This window comes from Tetrao urogallus, assembly GCF_951394365.1.
Source record: "Tetrao urogallus genome assembly, chromosome: 3".
Lineage (NCBI taxonomy): Eukaryota > Metazoa > Chordata > Aves > Galliformes > Phasianidae > Tetrao > Tetrao urogallus.
Genome location: NC_136815.1, coordinates 57,674,392 through 57,690,992, shown reverse-complemented (window position 1 = coordinate 57,690,992; position 16,601 = coordinate 57,674,392). Strand labels below are relative to the sequence as shown.

At 41.8% G+C, this 16,601-nt stretch overlaps 2 protein-coding genes across 2 annotated transcripts; one reads left to right on the top strand and one right to left on the bottom strand.

The window, feature by feature from the left end:
• Nucleotides 1–3,095: 3,095 nt before the first annotated feature.
• Nucleotides 3,096–9,291, bottom strand: ACOT13 (acyl-CoA thioesterase 13; the record flags this gene model as incomplete). Its single annotated transcript, XM_079533764.1, has 3 exons — nt 3,096–3,252; nt 5,297–5,481; nt 9,202–9,291. 3 exons carry the CDS (start codon nt 9,289–9,291, stop codon nt 3,096–3,098), a joined length of 432 nt encoding a protein of 143 aa, XP_079389890.1.
• Nucleotides 9,292–9,403: 112 nt separating this feature from the next.
• TDP2 (tyrosyl-DNA phosphodiesterase 2) lies at nt 9,404–15,846 on the top strand (the record flags this gene model as incomplete). The annotated part of the gene is made up of 7 exons (XM_079533011.1): nt 9,404–9,580; nt 9,648–9,733; nt 11,685–11,852; nt 13,415–13,506; nt 13,979–14,097; nt 14,469–14,639; nt 15,565–15,846. 7 exons carry the CDS (start codon nt 9,404–9,406, stop codon nt 15,844–15,846), a joined length of 1,095 nt encoding a protein of 364 aa, XP_079389137.1.
• Nucleotides 15,847–16,601: the final 755 nt, after the last annotated feature.

The following is a 16,601-nucleotide window of genomic DNA, read 5'->3' as shown; positions in this document are numbered from 1 at the left end:
CCCACAGCTGTGGCTACTTGGGCCCATGGGATTTAGTAATGGCAGTCATTCAGTGAATGCACTACAAGATCATGAAGGCAGTAACTATCAGCATGTTGTCCCTGAACTCTTAAGGAATGAAACAGGAATCAGAGTCCCTCTTTCTCCATACACATGGAGAGTGAGATAACAGAGAGGTTTGGGGGTTTCTGTTTCTACTGATCAGATGATTTCTGCAGGCAGAACAGAGTTGTGAAATGGCTAATGGTAAAATGCAAGCAGAAGTTCTTACACATCTCCTGGCAGTGGCTGAGAGCCAGTCAATGCAGCAGAACAGAATTTAGCTGCTGTTCAGAACAGTTACTTAACAGCCTAATTCTAATTCCGTCCCCTTCCCGTGTTTCCTTTAAGTGAGTTGTAAACCAACTAACTCAAATTGGCAGAGAAGCCTGGGTGAAGGTGTTCAGCCCCTTGTGGCAGGTGGCTTCAACTGAAAAACCAGCAATGAGTCCTGATGGGTACTGCTGAAACAGGTTTAACTTCCTTATTCTCCCTTCTATTCAGTTTACCACTGACAAGTTGCCTCTAACCGAGAGTTGGAATCCTTAATGACAAAACCCTCCTCACAGCACCTTGGCTGCAATTGGTTTTTCTTCTGCTTAGCATCTGGGCTCTTGGCTTTAAATACTGGGAGGAATGATTCTATGTTGATTCCTTATTTTTCCAAGGGATCTGTTATGCAGAGTTCCACCGTGGCACAAATACTCAGGTGTCAGTCTGAATGTATTGCTGCAACAGCCAGTAATAATGTGAAACCAGCATGAAACAGTTAGCTAGCCAATATATTGCATACAGTAGGAAGCTGCAGTTGCTTTCAAAGATAAAGATGAACTGTTCCATGTGTCATTCCATTATTTAAGAGTTTGATCCTGTGAAAGGGCAGATCTTTAGACATGTAGGAAATTGTGTAGGTGTTTGATGTGTTGGAGAACAAAAGCCACCAATGAACTCCACAGTACGGGATGGACAGTGTCATCTGTAAGGTACGATGGTTACCAGTGTCAGTTACTGGATATGTGATTTCTTACACAAATAGGATGAGAATGTCTTGTGATGCTTGTCGCTTTATTTGCTTGTAAGGGAATGATGCCTAAATCTGCAGTGATAGAACCAGGTCAACCCCACAGGAGATCTGCTTGTTCTGATGCCAGCTGGAATCACGTGCTATTCATCATTATTATGCTAATTATTTCTCATTCTTTGCTTTCAGACTTAGCTAGAATAAGATGCAGATTTTCTAACAGGCAGGTTTAGAGCGGAAGCAGCAAAAGAACACTTCAGAATTGAAGTTTGACACCTTATCCCAAAGTAAGCAATCTTAATGGTAACAATTCCTTCAAAGGCCTTAAACTCTGTTATTTTGTGAAATAAATTATCAGCGCTGTTGCTGATGGAGGGCTAACAGACAAGGATGTCTTAAATTAATGATTTTAATGAACTGTTTCTAAAACAACTGGTCAGTGTGTTAGTGATGTCCCTCTTATTAATTAGGCAGCACTGAAATACTGTGTACCTTACGACAGACTGTTTTGTTACAAGGAAGAAAAGAATTCACTTGTAATTTCAAGATTTCCCTCTCAGCCTGCAACTGTCCTTGCTAGGCTTGAATAGGAACACAAGGATACTGTTTACTTGTTGAAGTTTGCTATTCCTAATTTGCCTAGACACTTCTCAATTGCGATTATGTAGATATGATGAATACTACGTGATAGAATGAGACCATTTAACTGAGGCATCCAGTTTTGATGGAGGAAAGGTGTTAAATTGCACTGGGATAATTACGCAACTGCAGAGTTGCTCAGGCATGCAGCTAACTGAAGTGTGTCTGAATCTTTTACCACTCAAATTCACTGCCTCTGTCATTCTTAACCCTCTCTCTTGCTTCTGATAATAATCGAAACAGATGGTAATTGGTCTGCATGAACAGGTGATACCATATATTCACTGAGTATGCACAAAAAAGTTTGAAATGCATGGAATGTATATTCAGTCACAAAGCTGAAATCACCGAAGACTGAGCTTGCACTTTATCACTGTATATGCTAATTTCACATCTTCCACTGGGGCAAAACTAAGGGCATGGTTTATAAAAACTTGCACTGTGCATTTGCCATTGCTATTTTTTTCTTGCAGTGTGGTAGATGACAGGTGATCCTCTGCAAGGCTGTTTAAGGAAAGCTGTTAAACCTGTCAACAGCAGTGCAAGAGGAGATGAGTCTTGCTGATGAAACAGTATTCTCTGTCACATTCAACATGTGTCACAGCCTTCAACTTTGAGCCTGACACAAGGCTTTTAGAAATCCCTTTCACACACTTGAGTCTCACATGTTGATTTTTTAAAACAAATATAGACATAATTTTAGTTAAGAGTGGGAAAGCTCTCATACTGTAGCTGAACATTCACAAAGAGAATCAATGAGAAAATAAATTTCTTGAGTGAATTGGTGTATGCCTGTTCCACTGCACCCACTCTGTCCTAACAAGCTTTTATTTAAAACAAAGAGATAAAAGCCTTTAAAAAGGTAGTTTCGGAAAGCTTTATTGAAAAGATTTGAACGTGTTACAGTAGCAGTGAATTATGCTTTGTATTATCTTGCTTCACACTTTCCATAACATGAAACTAGTTGCTTACAAGAACCCTTCACCATCCTCCTACAGAACAGTTAGTAAGCATACATTGTAGTGTGTGAATGCAATAGTCATAAGCCTGGAGGGTGGACTGCTTACTCACGTGGCTACATCACAGCAAAAACAAATACCAGATCCTTTAACAGTGTCATGCTAGTAAACCATACTGCTGTTCCAAAACCTTTTTCTTTGTTACATTGACCCTCAAAGTCCAAACAGATGCTTTCTTATGCTATTGTGTTTTTCATCCCAAATAGGTATTAATTTTAGGCTTTTAACTATTTTGATGGTAATAAATTGGTTCATTTATCACAGAACAGAGAGCAATTCATGTTATACAATCAAAAGTGTGGAGATTGTCATTGCGTGAGAAGATTGTTCTAGATGGGATTCTTAACCCAATGTTGTTGTTTTTCAAGTCTGTTGCATTACTGTCCCATATACTTTGTATGTCTGCCTTGCGCAATTAACTTTCCTGTTGCCTTACTTGTTAGATCCACACTGGCAAATGCAAGATTTCTTCCTTGCTTCAAAACCTGAGCCGTAATCAGTACTTCTTCTCCAATTTTAGCAGCTGAGGTGTATCTTAAAGAACAAAACAAACAAGTAAGGGTCTGTGCAAAGCACAAATCCAAGGCTATTTCTTCATTTTAGATTATCATAAATGGAATTAAGCAAAACCAAGTAATAGTCACATATACTTATAACTGCCTGCTTGAAAATCCCTGCTGCTTCAAGTCCTTGAACTCCTCCAGAGTACTGCAGTGGTAGTTTGGTACAACATTCTCTGAAGAAATGGAGGATAGAAAGAAACCCCTCATGTGGTTCTCACAAAAAGTCCTTTTTGGACCAGGAAGAAATAGATACTGAAAATCTGATACAAGCTCACCTCCAAGTCCTATTCTAGCCACCGCAGGCTCCTTGTGGCCTTTCTAAACCAGTCTGGCTGGTTTCTGCAGAATATCTCTGCAAGTAACATATCCAGGATTTCAGTCATTTCTGTATAGAACGTAATCACAGGTTAACTGCTTCTCAGAGCCTGGACAGAGAAAAGCCACGGAAATTTGGGAGGCTTTCAAGACTTCCCTGGTTTAACTCCCATTTCCATTCATTACATGACTTTTTGTTTTATTTACATAAGTGTGTGGGTGTGTTCTGAAAACACACTGTCCAGGAATTAAGAAGAAGTTTTACCACAGAAAGCTGGGAAAGAATCAGGAGGAATGTGATCCAGCCCTGACCTGAGGTAAGGGAATGCTACTCATATGTTTGCATAGGAGACTGTGTAAGTGCTGGATACAGAACTTCATCAACCAGACCGTTTTTATGCACAACACCATGTTGATCATGTCTCATACTGCTGTTGCACAAGCAACATTAGTTTTCAGGGGGGCAGGGACTCAGCCTCCCAGAGGCTGCTGATCCTCTTGTGAGTTAAATAAATAAGCCTTCTGTTTCTCCCTGTTCATTGCATTACTGAAATAGCTTTTTCATGATAGATTTTAAAAAAGATCCTTCCTCTAAAGGAAAACAAAATGGACTATAGCTATATTTGATATCCAATATCAATTGTCATTGCAAGCAGTACTCCACTGCAATACTTAAAGGTTTTTTTGACCCTCATATTTCCTAAACTCTATGCTACTTGATTATTTTGGATCATCTCCAGAGAGTATTGAGATTTTAGCTTTTTAAAATTGAGCAGGGATTTACACCATGAGGATGGTATAAATAATTTAAATGTTGGTCTCTCACTACACTGCTGCAAGGCAATTAATCTTATGTGCATTTCAAGTTTTTATTTCCAGAAATTTCCTGGTCATCACAGTGTCAGTGGAAAGCTCCAGTCCCACATTACTAGTGGGAAATCAGAAGGCACTGGGAGAAAGGAAAGCATCTGGTAAAGATACAGATCACTCCCTACATACTTCCCTACTTTTTTTTTTTGGTGAGTTATTTCTCCAAGATTTTTAGTGCTCAGTACTAGTTATTTCAAGTAGGACTACTTTAGTAGTCATAATCTCTTCAGTGGAAGTAATGAAGCAAAGCTGACAAGCTGTAACAGCACCATCAAAGGTTTCAGACTTTTTTTTTTTTTGAAGGTACTATTTAAAAATTGCATTACAGGAAGAACTATTCTCAATCAAACACTCTAGAGTAAAGGAATCTTCTGTCAGTGAGAAATTCTGACTCAATTTTTAGTTTATCCTCTGAGTGTAACGCAGAGCTAAAATGTTTCCTTATTTAATCTTGGACTAACGCTGAAAAAGGGTTTATTGAAAGCTCTTTGGCCTAGATTTTGCTATTTGAGGACACTAACAGATCTGCCCAAGCAAAGAAATAAGCCAATTGTGTAACACTAAAATTTACCATGTAGCACCCCTTTAACATTCTATGAATGAATGGGTAACAATGCACATAATAAATAAAAACTGACTCAAATTTTGCAGCCAACTGGCAATATCCTCAGATATGCTTCCCTCCACCCACAGCTTAGTTTATTAAAAACAAGACTTCAGACACCTTTTTAAAGCAGACAGACAACACATAAGGGAAGCATAACAGAGTCAATACCTTGTCAGGGCAGAAAAGTTAGTAAGTTCTGCTAGGCACAGTGGAAGATACCTACGTGATGTTTATGTCCACACTGACCCCAGGCACTCCTCTTTCTGTGTACATCAGTGCAACTGTTGATATCACATCCACAAGCGTGGCTGTCAAACCTCCATGTAACGTGCCATGTTTGTTGGTATGTTCCTCCTCCACTTTCAATTCACACACAACTTTTCCTGGACTTGCAGAAAGAAGTTTCACCTGTATAACCAAAAATGGAATAAAGAGCTTACTGACAGAGTACCAACTCCAGGTGCTGCCCTGAATCAAGCTGAAAGGAGTATTTTGGACTCATGAAACAGATGGAAAGACATAAAACAAAGTAATTTAACTGTCACATTAGATGTTTCCATAAACTTTGAGCTAATCCCATTGGCCTACATGAACTGAAATTTGCATTCCTGGGCACAATTATCCAACACTGAATCATAATGTACTACAGCACCATAATTTATGTACCACTTCTATAGGTGTTACATAGAAAGGTGTTACACAGAAAATCACAGAGCATTTGTGGAACTACACTTCCCCATGTAATCAACAAAAGCAGCTGGATTTTTGAGACCAAGATGTTATTGCATTTCAATTGCTTAAATTATTTTACTCTAGTCTCTGCATTTAGTAGCACTACATTCAAATTCTGAAGACAGATGCAGACCTGGGGTAAGTACTATATATATACTTACGCTTTAGCAAATACTTTGAAGAACATTTAGACTGCCACAAGTGAAATATGGACATAATATTTACAGTAATTCCTACTATTTTTTTCTGATTTGTTATCTCAAAGAATTGTGGGTGTTTTGTTTCGTTTTTAAATTTCAGTGCTTCCATACAATTGCAACTGGACTGACTTATTCTCTTTATTCTTAAGATTGAAATGTCTCCAGCTTCACCACTGCTTAGTTATAATGAGCACAATAAGAGCACAATTCCAGTTAAACTCCCTGATATGATAGCAAGATAAGTGGTAACTGAGCACTCAGTCCAACTTCAAATGGAAAAAAAAAAAAGGGGAAACCACTGAGGCAATGTCCCAGTGTAAAAATAGCACCCTGACCAATGAAGATCCCAATCATATGGGGAACAACCATGCTGCAATACACTGCTTCAGACAATTTGCAATTAGGATCTTTTCCCAATGCCTGACACTGGCAGCAGATGATAGCTTCCACTGCCTTTAGACAGCATTCCAATCTATCAGCAAGGATGGCATCTAGTCTCTCATCTGACACTTGCTGCCTTCTCCCCTGACAGCAGTAGTCAGGTACTTGAATGCTTCTAGGACGTACACAGCTTGAGCTGCTGATCTGTACATCTCCAAAGCCTCTGTGCCTGTCCTCCCATGTATCTCAGTGAGCTGCTTCAGCTCCCAGTCACATCTGCGATGCACCACTTTTGAGAATGGGCTTAAAACCCACAGTTGTTAAGCCCTATGTGGATACTACACTGGAATTAAATCAGAAAATTCCTCTGATGCTAGAGCTGAAAAGTCTCAGCCTAAAATCTGTCCTCTCCAGAACAGGAAAGGAATCTTAAGTAAGAAAAGCTTCAAGTAGCTCCCAGAATCACAGGATCTTAGGGGCTGGAAGGGACCTCTGGAGATATTTATAAAGTATTGATAAGATTCCCTCTCAGCCTCCAGGCTGAACAGGCCCAGCTCTCTCAGCCTCTCCTTGTATTGGAGAATGCTCCAGGCTCTTAATCATCTTTGCAGCCCTCCAATGGACTCTCCAGAAGTTCCCTGTATTTTTTGAACTGCAGAGCCCAGAACTAGATGCAGTACTCCAGATGTGGCCTCCCCAAGGCACAGTAGAGGGAGAATCACCTCCCTCAACTTGCTGGCCATGCTCTTTTGCTCACACCGCAGGATACCATTGGCCTTCTTGGTCATGTGGGCACACTGCTTGTTCACGGCCAACCTGCTGTCCACCAGGACACCCTTGATCCCTCTCTGCAGAGCTCCTTTCCAGAAGGTCAGCCCTTAACCTTACTGTTATTCCTCCCCAGGCGTAGGACTCTGAACTTGCTCTTGTTGAACCTCATCAGGTTCCTCTGTACCCAGCTCTCCAGCCAGTCCAGGTCTCACTATCCTTTCATCCAGGTCACTGATTAAGCTGTTGTATAAGACCAGACCAAGTACCGACCCCTAAGGAAAACCAGTAGCTGCAGGCCTCCAACCAGACTCTGTACTGATCACTACTCTCTGAGTGAGCTCTGTCAGTCATAGAATCATAGAATGGCGTGAGTTGGAAGGGATCTCAAGGATCATCAAGTTCCAATCCCCTGCCACAGGCAGAGTCGCCAGCCACTACATCAAGTACTAGATCATTTTGCCCAGGGCCCCATACAGCCTGGCCCTAACACCACCAGAGATGAGGCATCCACAACCTCTCTGGGCAACCTGTTCCAGCACCTGACCACTCTGACTAAAAAACTTCCCCTTGACATCTAATCTACATCTCCCTTATTTTAAAAGCATGCCCCCTTGCTCTTTTACTATCTACCCTCATAAAAAAGTCGATTTCCCTCATGTTTATGAACTCCTTTTAAATACTGGAAGGCCACAGTGAGTCAGCCAGCTCTCCCACGTGGCTGTCCACTTGTCTATCCCACACTTCTTAAGTTTACCTATAAGGATGTTAAAGTGTCAAATGCATTGCTGAAATCAAGGTACACAACATCCGTTGCTCTCCCCACATCTACTCAGCTGGTTATGACAACAGCAGATGCTTGAAATTCAAACAAAACTATGATTTTATAGCTTTCTGCTTCTAGAAGGGGGTTTCAGAACAAATCACAGCATTTCCCCCCAAAAAGGTAAGAAGCTTGCCTCTCTAGGCTGAATTACAGCAAGTTACCTTTTTTAGCTGAGTGCTGCACCCATTATCCAACTAATGGAATTTTAAGGTGCAAGAGTAGAATGAGCAGGGTGAAGATGTCAGTAGGAACTGATTGAAGTCATTATAACTAATGGACTCTTTACAACTCTATGAGCTTCCTACAGCATTATACTTTCTATACATAAGACCAAAATGTCTAGGGGAAAACACAATGATAGTTGCTTTCATAGAATCGTTTGAGTTGGGAAGGACTGTTAACGGCCATCTAGTTCAACTCCCCTGCAACGAACAGGGACACCTACGGCTAGATGAAGTTACTCAGAGCCTCATCCAGCCTGACCTCGAGTGTCTCCAGGGACAGGGCATCTACAGCCTTTCCGGGCAACTTGCTCCAGTGCCTCATCACTCTTACTGTAAAAAAACTTTTTCCTCGCATCCAGTCTAGACCTTCCCCTTTGAAAACAGTTACTTTCTTTAAGCATCAAGTGATGGAGCTGACAAGGAAAATACTGCTTCTGCTCTCAGTTTTGCTCCTCCAACTCAAAAAACAAAGGTTCTGGTAGGGCTGTTTGCACAGAGGCATTCACTTCATCTCTGCACAGCAGGGCTCCACGCACACACAGACAAGGTAACACCAGAACCAGAACCCTGGCTCTGCAAAACGTAATGAAGGCCCTGAAACTGCTTTGTGGGAGAACACATCAGCTGCACTACCATATGTAATAGACAAAGTAACACCATTTTAACCATGTTTTAATTGTACTGTAGCATCACCTTACTGTAATATCCCTTCTATAACTCTGTGACTGCAGAGCAGCGCCAGACCACCACAGTTCTTAACACTAAGTCTTGCCGGCAGCTCGCAGACCCGTGACACGTTTGCTTTTTCAGCATAACTTCAAGGTATCTGTTATGATGGGCACTCGTTTTTATTTTTAAGCAGAGAGCAGTAACAACATTTCAACGCTTCATAACCCTAAAAGCGACCTTGGCCATCGGCATTACGAAGGAAGCGTTACGCACACCACTCCTATTTCCCACCGCCCTGGGGGAGCAGGGACTCGTCAGCCCGCCTTACCTTGCCGAGCACCCTGTCGAAGTTCTGCGACTTCACCATGTTCTTCAAGGCATCTCGCATGCTCTCCACCGTGGCGCGCATGCTGCCCATCTCGGTCACGGCGCCCGATCACGACACCCGATCACGGCGTCCGGTCACGGCGCCTTATGACGCGGCGCGGCCCGGAACGGCTCGGCCCCGCTTCCGCCCCGCCCGCAGAGCCATGGAGCTGGAGGCGCGGGCCGAGCCACGCTCCCCGCGGGCGGGGCGTGGGGAGGAGGATGAGGAGCTGCGGCTCGCCAAGCGGAGGAAAGTGCTATGCTCCGAGTTCGCCGCCGTCACCAGCAGCGACGAGGCAGTGGCGAGCGGCTTCTTGGCGAGCAGCGGCTGGCACCTGGAGGTAGGGCCGGCGGCGGGGGGCGAGGGGAGCGGCTGCCATTCCTCTGCACTCTGCCTCTGTGTTTCAGAGGGCGCTGGACGCTTACTTCGAGGCGCCGATGAACGAGCAGGCGGCGGCGGCGGCAGGAGAGGGCTCGGCGGGGCCCGGCAGCTGGTGAGTGCCCCTCTGGTCTTTATAGCTGAAAACAAGCTGTGTTTCGTAACAGTTCGACCGGAAAGCCAGGTGACGTCGGCCTCTTCTCACAGGTGACAGTGATAGGATGAGAGGGAAAGGCCTCAAGCTGTGCCCGGGGACGTTCAGATGGGATATTAGGGAGAATTTCTTCTCCAAAAGAGTAGTGAGGCAGTGGCACAGGCTGCCTAGGGAGGTGGTGAGGCCAGCATCCCTGGGGGTGTTCAGAACTGTGTGGATGTGGCACTGGGGGATGTGGTCAGTGGGTGTGTGATTCTATGGCTCTATAGAACCATATATCTTTTTTCATGTAATTGTATGAAAAAAAGAATCTTACCAAGCATCATTCCATAGATGGAGTCAGAAGATGACTGCATCAAACTGGAGACACCTTTTCACAGGATTATAGAATGTCCTGGATTGAAAAGGGCCACAGTGATCATCGAGTTTCAATCCCCTGCTATGTGCAGGGTTGCCAACCACCAGACCAGGCTGCCTAGAGCCGCATCCAGCCTGGCCTTGAATGCCTCCAGGGATGGGGCATCCACAGCCTCCTTGGGCAACCTGTTCCAGTGTGTGACCACTCTCTGAGTGGAAAACTTTCTCTTTTCTCCCCTGTTGTCTTTGCACTGTGTTTTCTGCCTTGAGCAGGGTGTACAGGTAGGGCTCTGTGGGCTTCCTGGTGAGAGAAGAGTGCAACTATGTGCTAATGTTTTGCTGCAGGGTGTTTGGCTTCCCAGCATGCTTTTAGCAAGCTGCTGCTCAGCTCTGTGGTTGCACATCTCACGGTTGGCTGGGACTTGTGTGGCAGTGTAATCTTGTACTATTAGTTCAGTACAACATAAGAAAACAGTACTGTGTTCTAGGAAGCGTAAAAGCTTTAGGGTTGGAAGAGATCTCTAAGATCATCCCACCCCCACCGTGCCCACTAATCATGTTTCTCAGAGCTACATTCACACGGTTTTTGAACACCTTAAGAGTTGGTGATCTCACCACCTCCCTGGGCAGCCTGTGCCACTGCCTCACCTCTATTTCAGAGAAGAAAATTTTCCCAATATCCTACCTGAACCTCCCCTGGCACAACTTGAGACCATCACCTCTTATCCTATCACTGTTACCTGGGAGAAGGGGCTGACTCCCACCTTGCCACAACTTTCTTTCAAGTCATGGTAGAGAGCAATAAGGTCTGCCCCAAGCCTCCTCTTGTCTAGACTGCACAATACCAGGGAATAGATATTAACAAACTGCAGTATCGCAGCAACTGAAACAGACTTAGGTATACTACTGAACATCATTTGTTTTACATTCTCACTTTACTAAAGGAATTTTCTTTGGGCCATGCTTCATTGTAGAATCCTCTTTAGAGACTTAGTCCCCTGGCAGTGACTGGATTGGGCACTCGTACCTTGATGGTGCTTTTCTGAAGTGCAATTTGGGGTGAATATTCCCCAAGAAAATGACTATCTTGTTGCATGGTTTTTTTGAGTTTGCCCTTGCCCAAGGGGAGCTCAGAAACCTCAGCTGCATTATGAGGGTGGGCTCATAAAAACAAGGGCTTGACTGCAGTCTTTGTTTCTAGTATGATGGAGAATGTTTGCAGATTTTACATGCACAGTCTGCCCCTGGCACGGTGAAAGAAATGAATTCCTCAGGTGCATTGGATAGAGTTGGTTGCCATCCAGTTAATTTTAATTTGGAATGGAAGATGTTATTTTGTATCTATAAGGAAGAGGAAGAAAAGGCTCCATGTGATTAAAGTTACTGATCTTCTGAATTACAATAAGAGATCACTTCACGTTAATTTACTTGTTGGGAAAGTTTTATATGGTTGTCTGTAAATTGTGATGGGTGTAAAACATTGTATTTTAGAAGATAAGAGAGGCAAATGCAGTAAGAATAATATTATGCATGATGACAAACAATGTCTCTTTAGTATTGACCTCACAGCAGATGAAACAGCTAGTAATACCAGCAGCAGCAATGCAGGCTCCAAGCAACAAGATGATGACAGTAGCTTCTCGCTGATAACCTGGAACATTGATGGGCTGGACCTGGGAAATCTGCAGGAGCGAGCTAGAGGTGTCTGTTCTTACCTGACACTGTAAGCATGGCTTTGTCTTTGTATTGTTATGTACCCACCTTAAAGTGAGCTTCTCATTTTAGATAATGAAAAAATCTTCATGTCCAAATTATCTTCAAATTAGACGCAGTAATGAGGTTGTCGTACAAATCTTAAGACTGATTGGACGAGGTGTGAGCTTGTGCATCATTTCAAGTTAAAGACTTTGCAGTGACTAAAAATCTTTTGGTAACGAACAGTATTGCTTACATCAAGTTTTATGCCTGTGTCAGGAGCATGCTTCACACTTCCATCCTGTACAGGAGAAGAGGATGAAAATGCAAGAAGCTTGTTTGCTTCAGTCTGCTGGTATGAGTAACTTCATTCTGGAGCATTTGGAGGACCACCAGCATTCTTTGTTTGATTTGTTATTTGAAAAATGGATCCCTTGCCAGTACTGTTATTTATCTATAAAGGATGATAATGTGCAAGTTAATATGAAAGCAGTAGTATCTGTGATTGCCTTTTATAGTTGTGCCATTTGAAGCTTCCTGTTAATACTCTTATGATTAATTTGATAATTACATAATTTGGTGTGTCTTAATATGGTAATTTATCAGTGTGAATTAAATTGGTTTAAACAAATGTTAATTGGTTCTTCTGAGCCCAGTAGAAACTCTTAACTAAATTGATTTTTTTCTTTATTTTTAATAATGTGTTGATTTTTTTTTTTTTTTCCTGTAGAAGTGAACTTATAAGCAAGAAGGTGACTTTTTACACAGTCTAATAGTGATTGGACAAGGGGGAATGGCTTTAAACTGAAAGAGAATGAGATTAAGTTAGATGTTAAGAAGAAATTCTTAGAGAGCGGTGAGGTGCTGGCACAGCTGCCCACAGAAGCTGTGGTGCCCCATCCTGGAGGGGCTCAAGGCCAGACTGGATGGGGCCCTGGACAGCTGAGCTGGTGGGGGACAACCCTGCCTACAGCACGGGGTGGGGATGGGTGGGCTTTGAGGTCCCTTCCAACCCAAACCATTCTGTGATTCTATGAAATTTGTCCTCTGACTGCTTAGAGAAGGTCTATTCAGCAGTGTAACAAAAAGGGGCAGCTATAAAAGAGACTTTCAGGAGTCCTACCCCACATGTGCTGTTACTGGTGGCATAAGGAGCTTGGCATTGACGAATGGCAGATTAGCTGAGACGGATCTGTTGTAAAGGAATGAGATGGAGGGTAGAATTTCCTAGAAATCTTATCTGTGGCATAGTATGATCCAAAGCTGCTTTTCAGCTGTTGAAGTTAAATTTCCTTGCATATGTAATAATTGAAAATTATGCAAATGTTTTCAAGTCTAAAGGAAGTAGGGTGTTTTATTGCCATGTTGGTACTGTGCCCATAATAGTCATTGTTTTCTGCTTCAGCATCAGTGGTATGTCTACGTGCTACTATATATCATTAGTGAGGATCTTAAGATATCTAGGAAGATAAGGAAAAAATGCACCTGAAATCTCTGATTTGTGTTTGACATCTGTTGTGTTTGACATCAGAGTGTAATAATGTTACCTTTTGAAGTAGCTAACCTCAAAACTTGTTTTGCTGATTTCAGATACAGCCCAGATGTCGTGTTTTTACAGGAGGTTATCCCACCATATCTGTGTATTCTGCAGAGGAGAGCAGGCGGTTACACCATTATTCCAGGTACGAAGTAAACCTCAATTTCTTAAGACAGAAACTGGAAAAAACAAGTACAGTTTTGTTCTGTCTTCCTTGCCAAAAGCTTTGACCTCCTGTAGCAACTGAAAAGACTAAGATGACGAAGGAAACATTTAAATTACTTGCTCTATTTTACTACCACCATATAGTTGGATGCAAATTACTCCTGTGAAAGGTTTGCTTGACCGATGGTCTTTTATATACTTATATTTTTTTTCCCACGTTTTGAAAAACTGATAGCAAAATTATCCCAAAAAGCACCACAGATGAGTAGTTGCTTAAACATTTGTATTAAAAACATATTCATGCCACTGTTAAGAAACTTCTGAGTAATCATTTTGTACATCTTGCAAATTAGAATTTTTCTCCCAGATGATAATAATGAGATCTGTGGAAGAGCTTTAACTTTATCCTGGAGCAGATGTCCATGACCTTTTATTTGCCTGTTCCTCTCCAGGTAATGTAGATGGCTATTTCACTGCCATGCTGTTGAAGAAACCCAGAGTGAAAGTACTAAAACAGGAGATAATACGTTTTCCAACCACTTCCATGATGAGGAACCTTTTGGTTGTGCATGTGAGTCAGTCTGTCAGTACTACAGCTGTGTGTCTGTCTTCAGAACAATAGAATCACAGAAAGGTTGGGCTGGCCTTATTCGATGGCAGTCTTACATAGAGCATAAATGTTTCTTTAAACATATGAATCAAATTGCATTTGGTACTAATAAAATTAAGTCTCTTACATTGCTGGCTGTACTTTGTTTTCACAACTGATAACCTCTGAAAACAAATTAGAAGCCTGTTATCCTCCTCTAAGGCACTTCTCCAATTTATAACAAATATTAACCAGAGTTCTGTCATTCATTAATTTATTTTCTGATTACTTTTTGTCTATGATCTTCGTATCACAGTGTGGAAAATAGCATACCTGTTTTGTTTCATGTACAGGTGAACATATCTGGTAATGAACTTTGCCTAATGACTTCTCACCTGGAGAGCACTAGAGATCACTCAAAGGAGCGTATGAAGCAACTGCAAATAGTGTTAAACAAAATGCAGGAGGAGTCTGAGTCCACCACTGTTATATTTGGGGGGGATACAAACCTCAGAGACAGCGAGGTAAATAGAAATAAGCAACCTGATTATTTTGGGAAGGTATTCTGGTAAAATCTTGTCAGACTTCTCTATTATCTTCATGAGAATCAAACTGCACAACAGAAATCTGCAACTTCTTAGTCATACCTCACCTTTTTAAGGTGGCATTGCTATACTGAGGCTTTGTTACAGCTGAGATGTTGTTATATACACAAAAGGAATGTTTTTTTTTTCCCCATAACACAAAATGCATAATTCTCAAAATGTATTTCTGAGACGTTTCAGCTTTCAAAGTATCTTCTGATTTTGAGGACTTGATCTTTTTATTAATTCAGCTCTCTGATTCTTGGGACTTAAAGCTAAAAAAAAATGAATGAAAGAAGAAGGTGCTCTGGAGAAACAGATCTTGGGAGTTTAAAGTCCAACCCCATCGTAGAGACATTCAACATTTTTGGCTGCTCACGTTAAAAGTGAAATTTCTGCATTATTAGTAAAAATTCTTTTTTTCCCTACTAGTGAAATTCCTGCTATGAGCAGGAATGACGTTATTTCAGAAAACATGGCCTTGCCCCTCGTGCCTGATTTGATAATTGAACTCTCTGCTTTATAGCATTGAAGGCTAATGGCACGCTGTCTTGTATCAGGAATGGTGTGGTGAGCAGGACAAGGGAAGTCATTCTGCCCCTGCACTCGGCACTGGTGAGGCCTCACCTCGAGGTTGTGGTCGGACTTATGACCTTGAAGGTCTTCTCCAATCTGAGCAATTCTGTGATTCTATGATTGTACGCTTTGGATTTAGAAAAGTATGACAAAAATTGGTCATGCAGTAGAGTCTACTGAGAAATAACCCAAGTTAGAAATTCCTCCAGTAGCTTTGTTCTTCACGACTCATGTGTTGTGGGGAAAGAAAGCGATATTTTGACAGCTCAGTTCTGTTCTCTCCCTTCAGGTGGCTAAAGTAGGCGGCTTACCTAAAAACATCACAGATATCTGGGAGTTCCTGGGCAAACCCCAGCACTGCCGCTACACGTGGGACACAAGCTCCAATACCAACCTGCGCCTAGAGAGTAAATGCAAGTTGCGGTTTGATCGCCTTTACTTTCGGCCTGCAGCAGAGGGGGGACATATCATTCCACAAAATATGGACTTGATTGGGTTAGAAAAACTGGACTGTGGCAGATTCCCAAGTGATCACTGGGGTCTTCTGTGTCGTTTTGATGTGATATTATAATGAACAGGGCTTGTGGTGTTTGGTTTTAAGGGTTCTGTTTTTAAGAAAGTTTACATTCCCAGTTTAAGCTGACAGTTGACAGTTCCAAACATAGCAAATCCTCTGCTTTGGGCTCCTGCTGGAATGTCTTCAGTCAATTGCAAGGCCCCTTTTTCCTCACTGTATACGTTGAATCTGCTGTTGAATCATGACTTTAAATATATATTTTTAACAAAAGCAAATTTCAGTTCTAAAACAGGAGGTAAGAATGAATAAAATCCGTAAATATACTAGGTGATTTTAAAGATGCTTTTGTTTTGTCCTGTGTTATAAGTTCCTAATAAATGCTGCTACTTTTTTAAAATACTCTTCTGATGACTGCTTTGTTTTGTAAATATTTTCATCATCTTTTACAGCAGTGTCTTTTGTGAGGTGTTCTGTGTCAGTTTCTGAAGTTCGTATTGAAAATACATATAGGCCCCCTCAGGCAGGACAATAAGGAAACTGTGGAAACAATGGCTAGGTTATCACAATCAAATAGTTTCTATCTAAGAATTAAGCCAATATTGAACAGATTTGAGAATGATGTGCCTTCCATAGGTTGTGAAAAGGCTATAGTACATATATTATACATGGAAGTTTATGCTTGGGATGTTAAATACCCTGCTTTATATTTGTTAATATAAAGCTGCTTTAATTATATTAATAAATACAAAGTAGCTTTATATTAATATAAAACAGGGTAGGAATTCCAGGCTTCAGATTTTATCATTCTG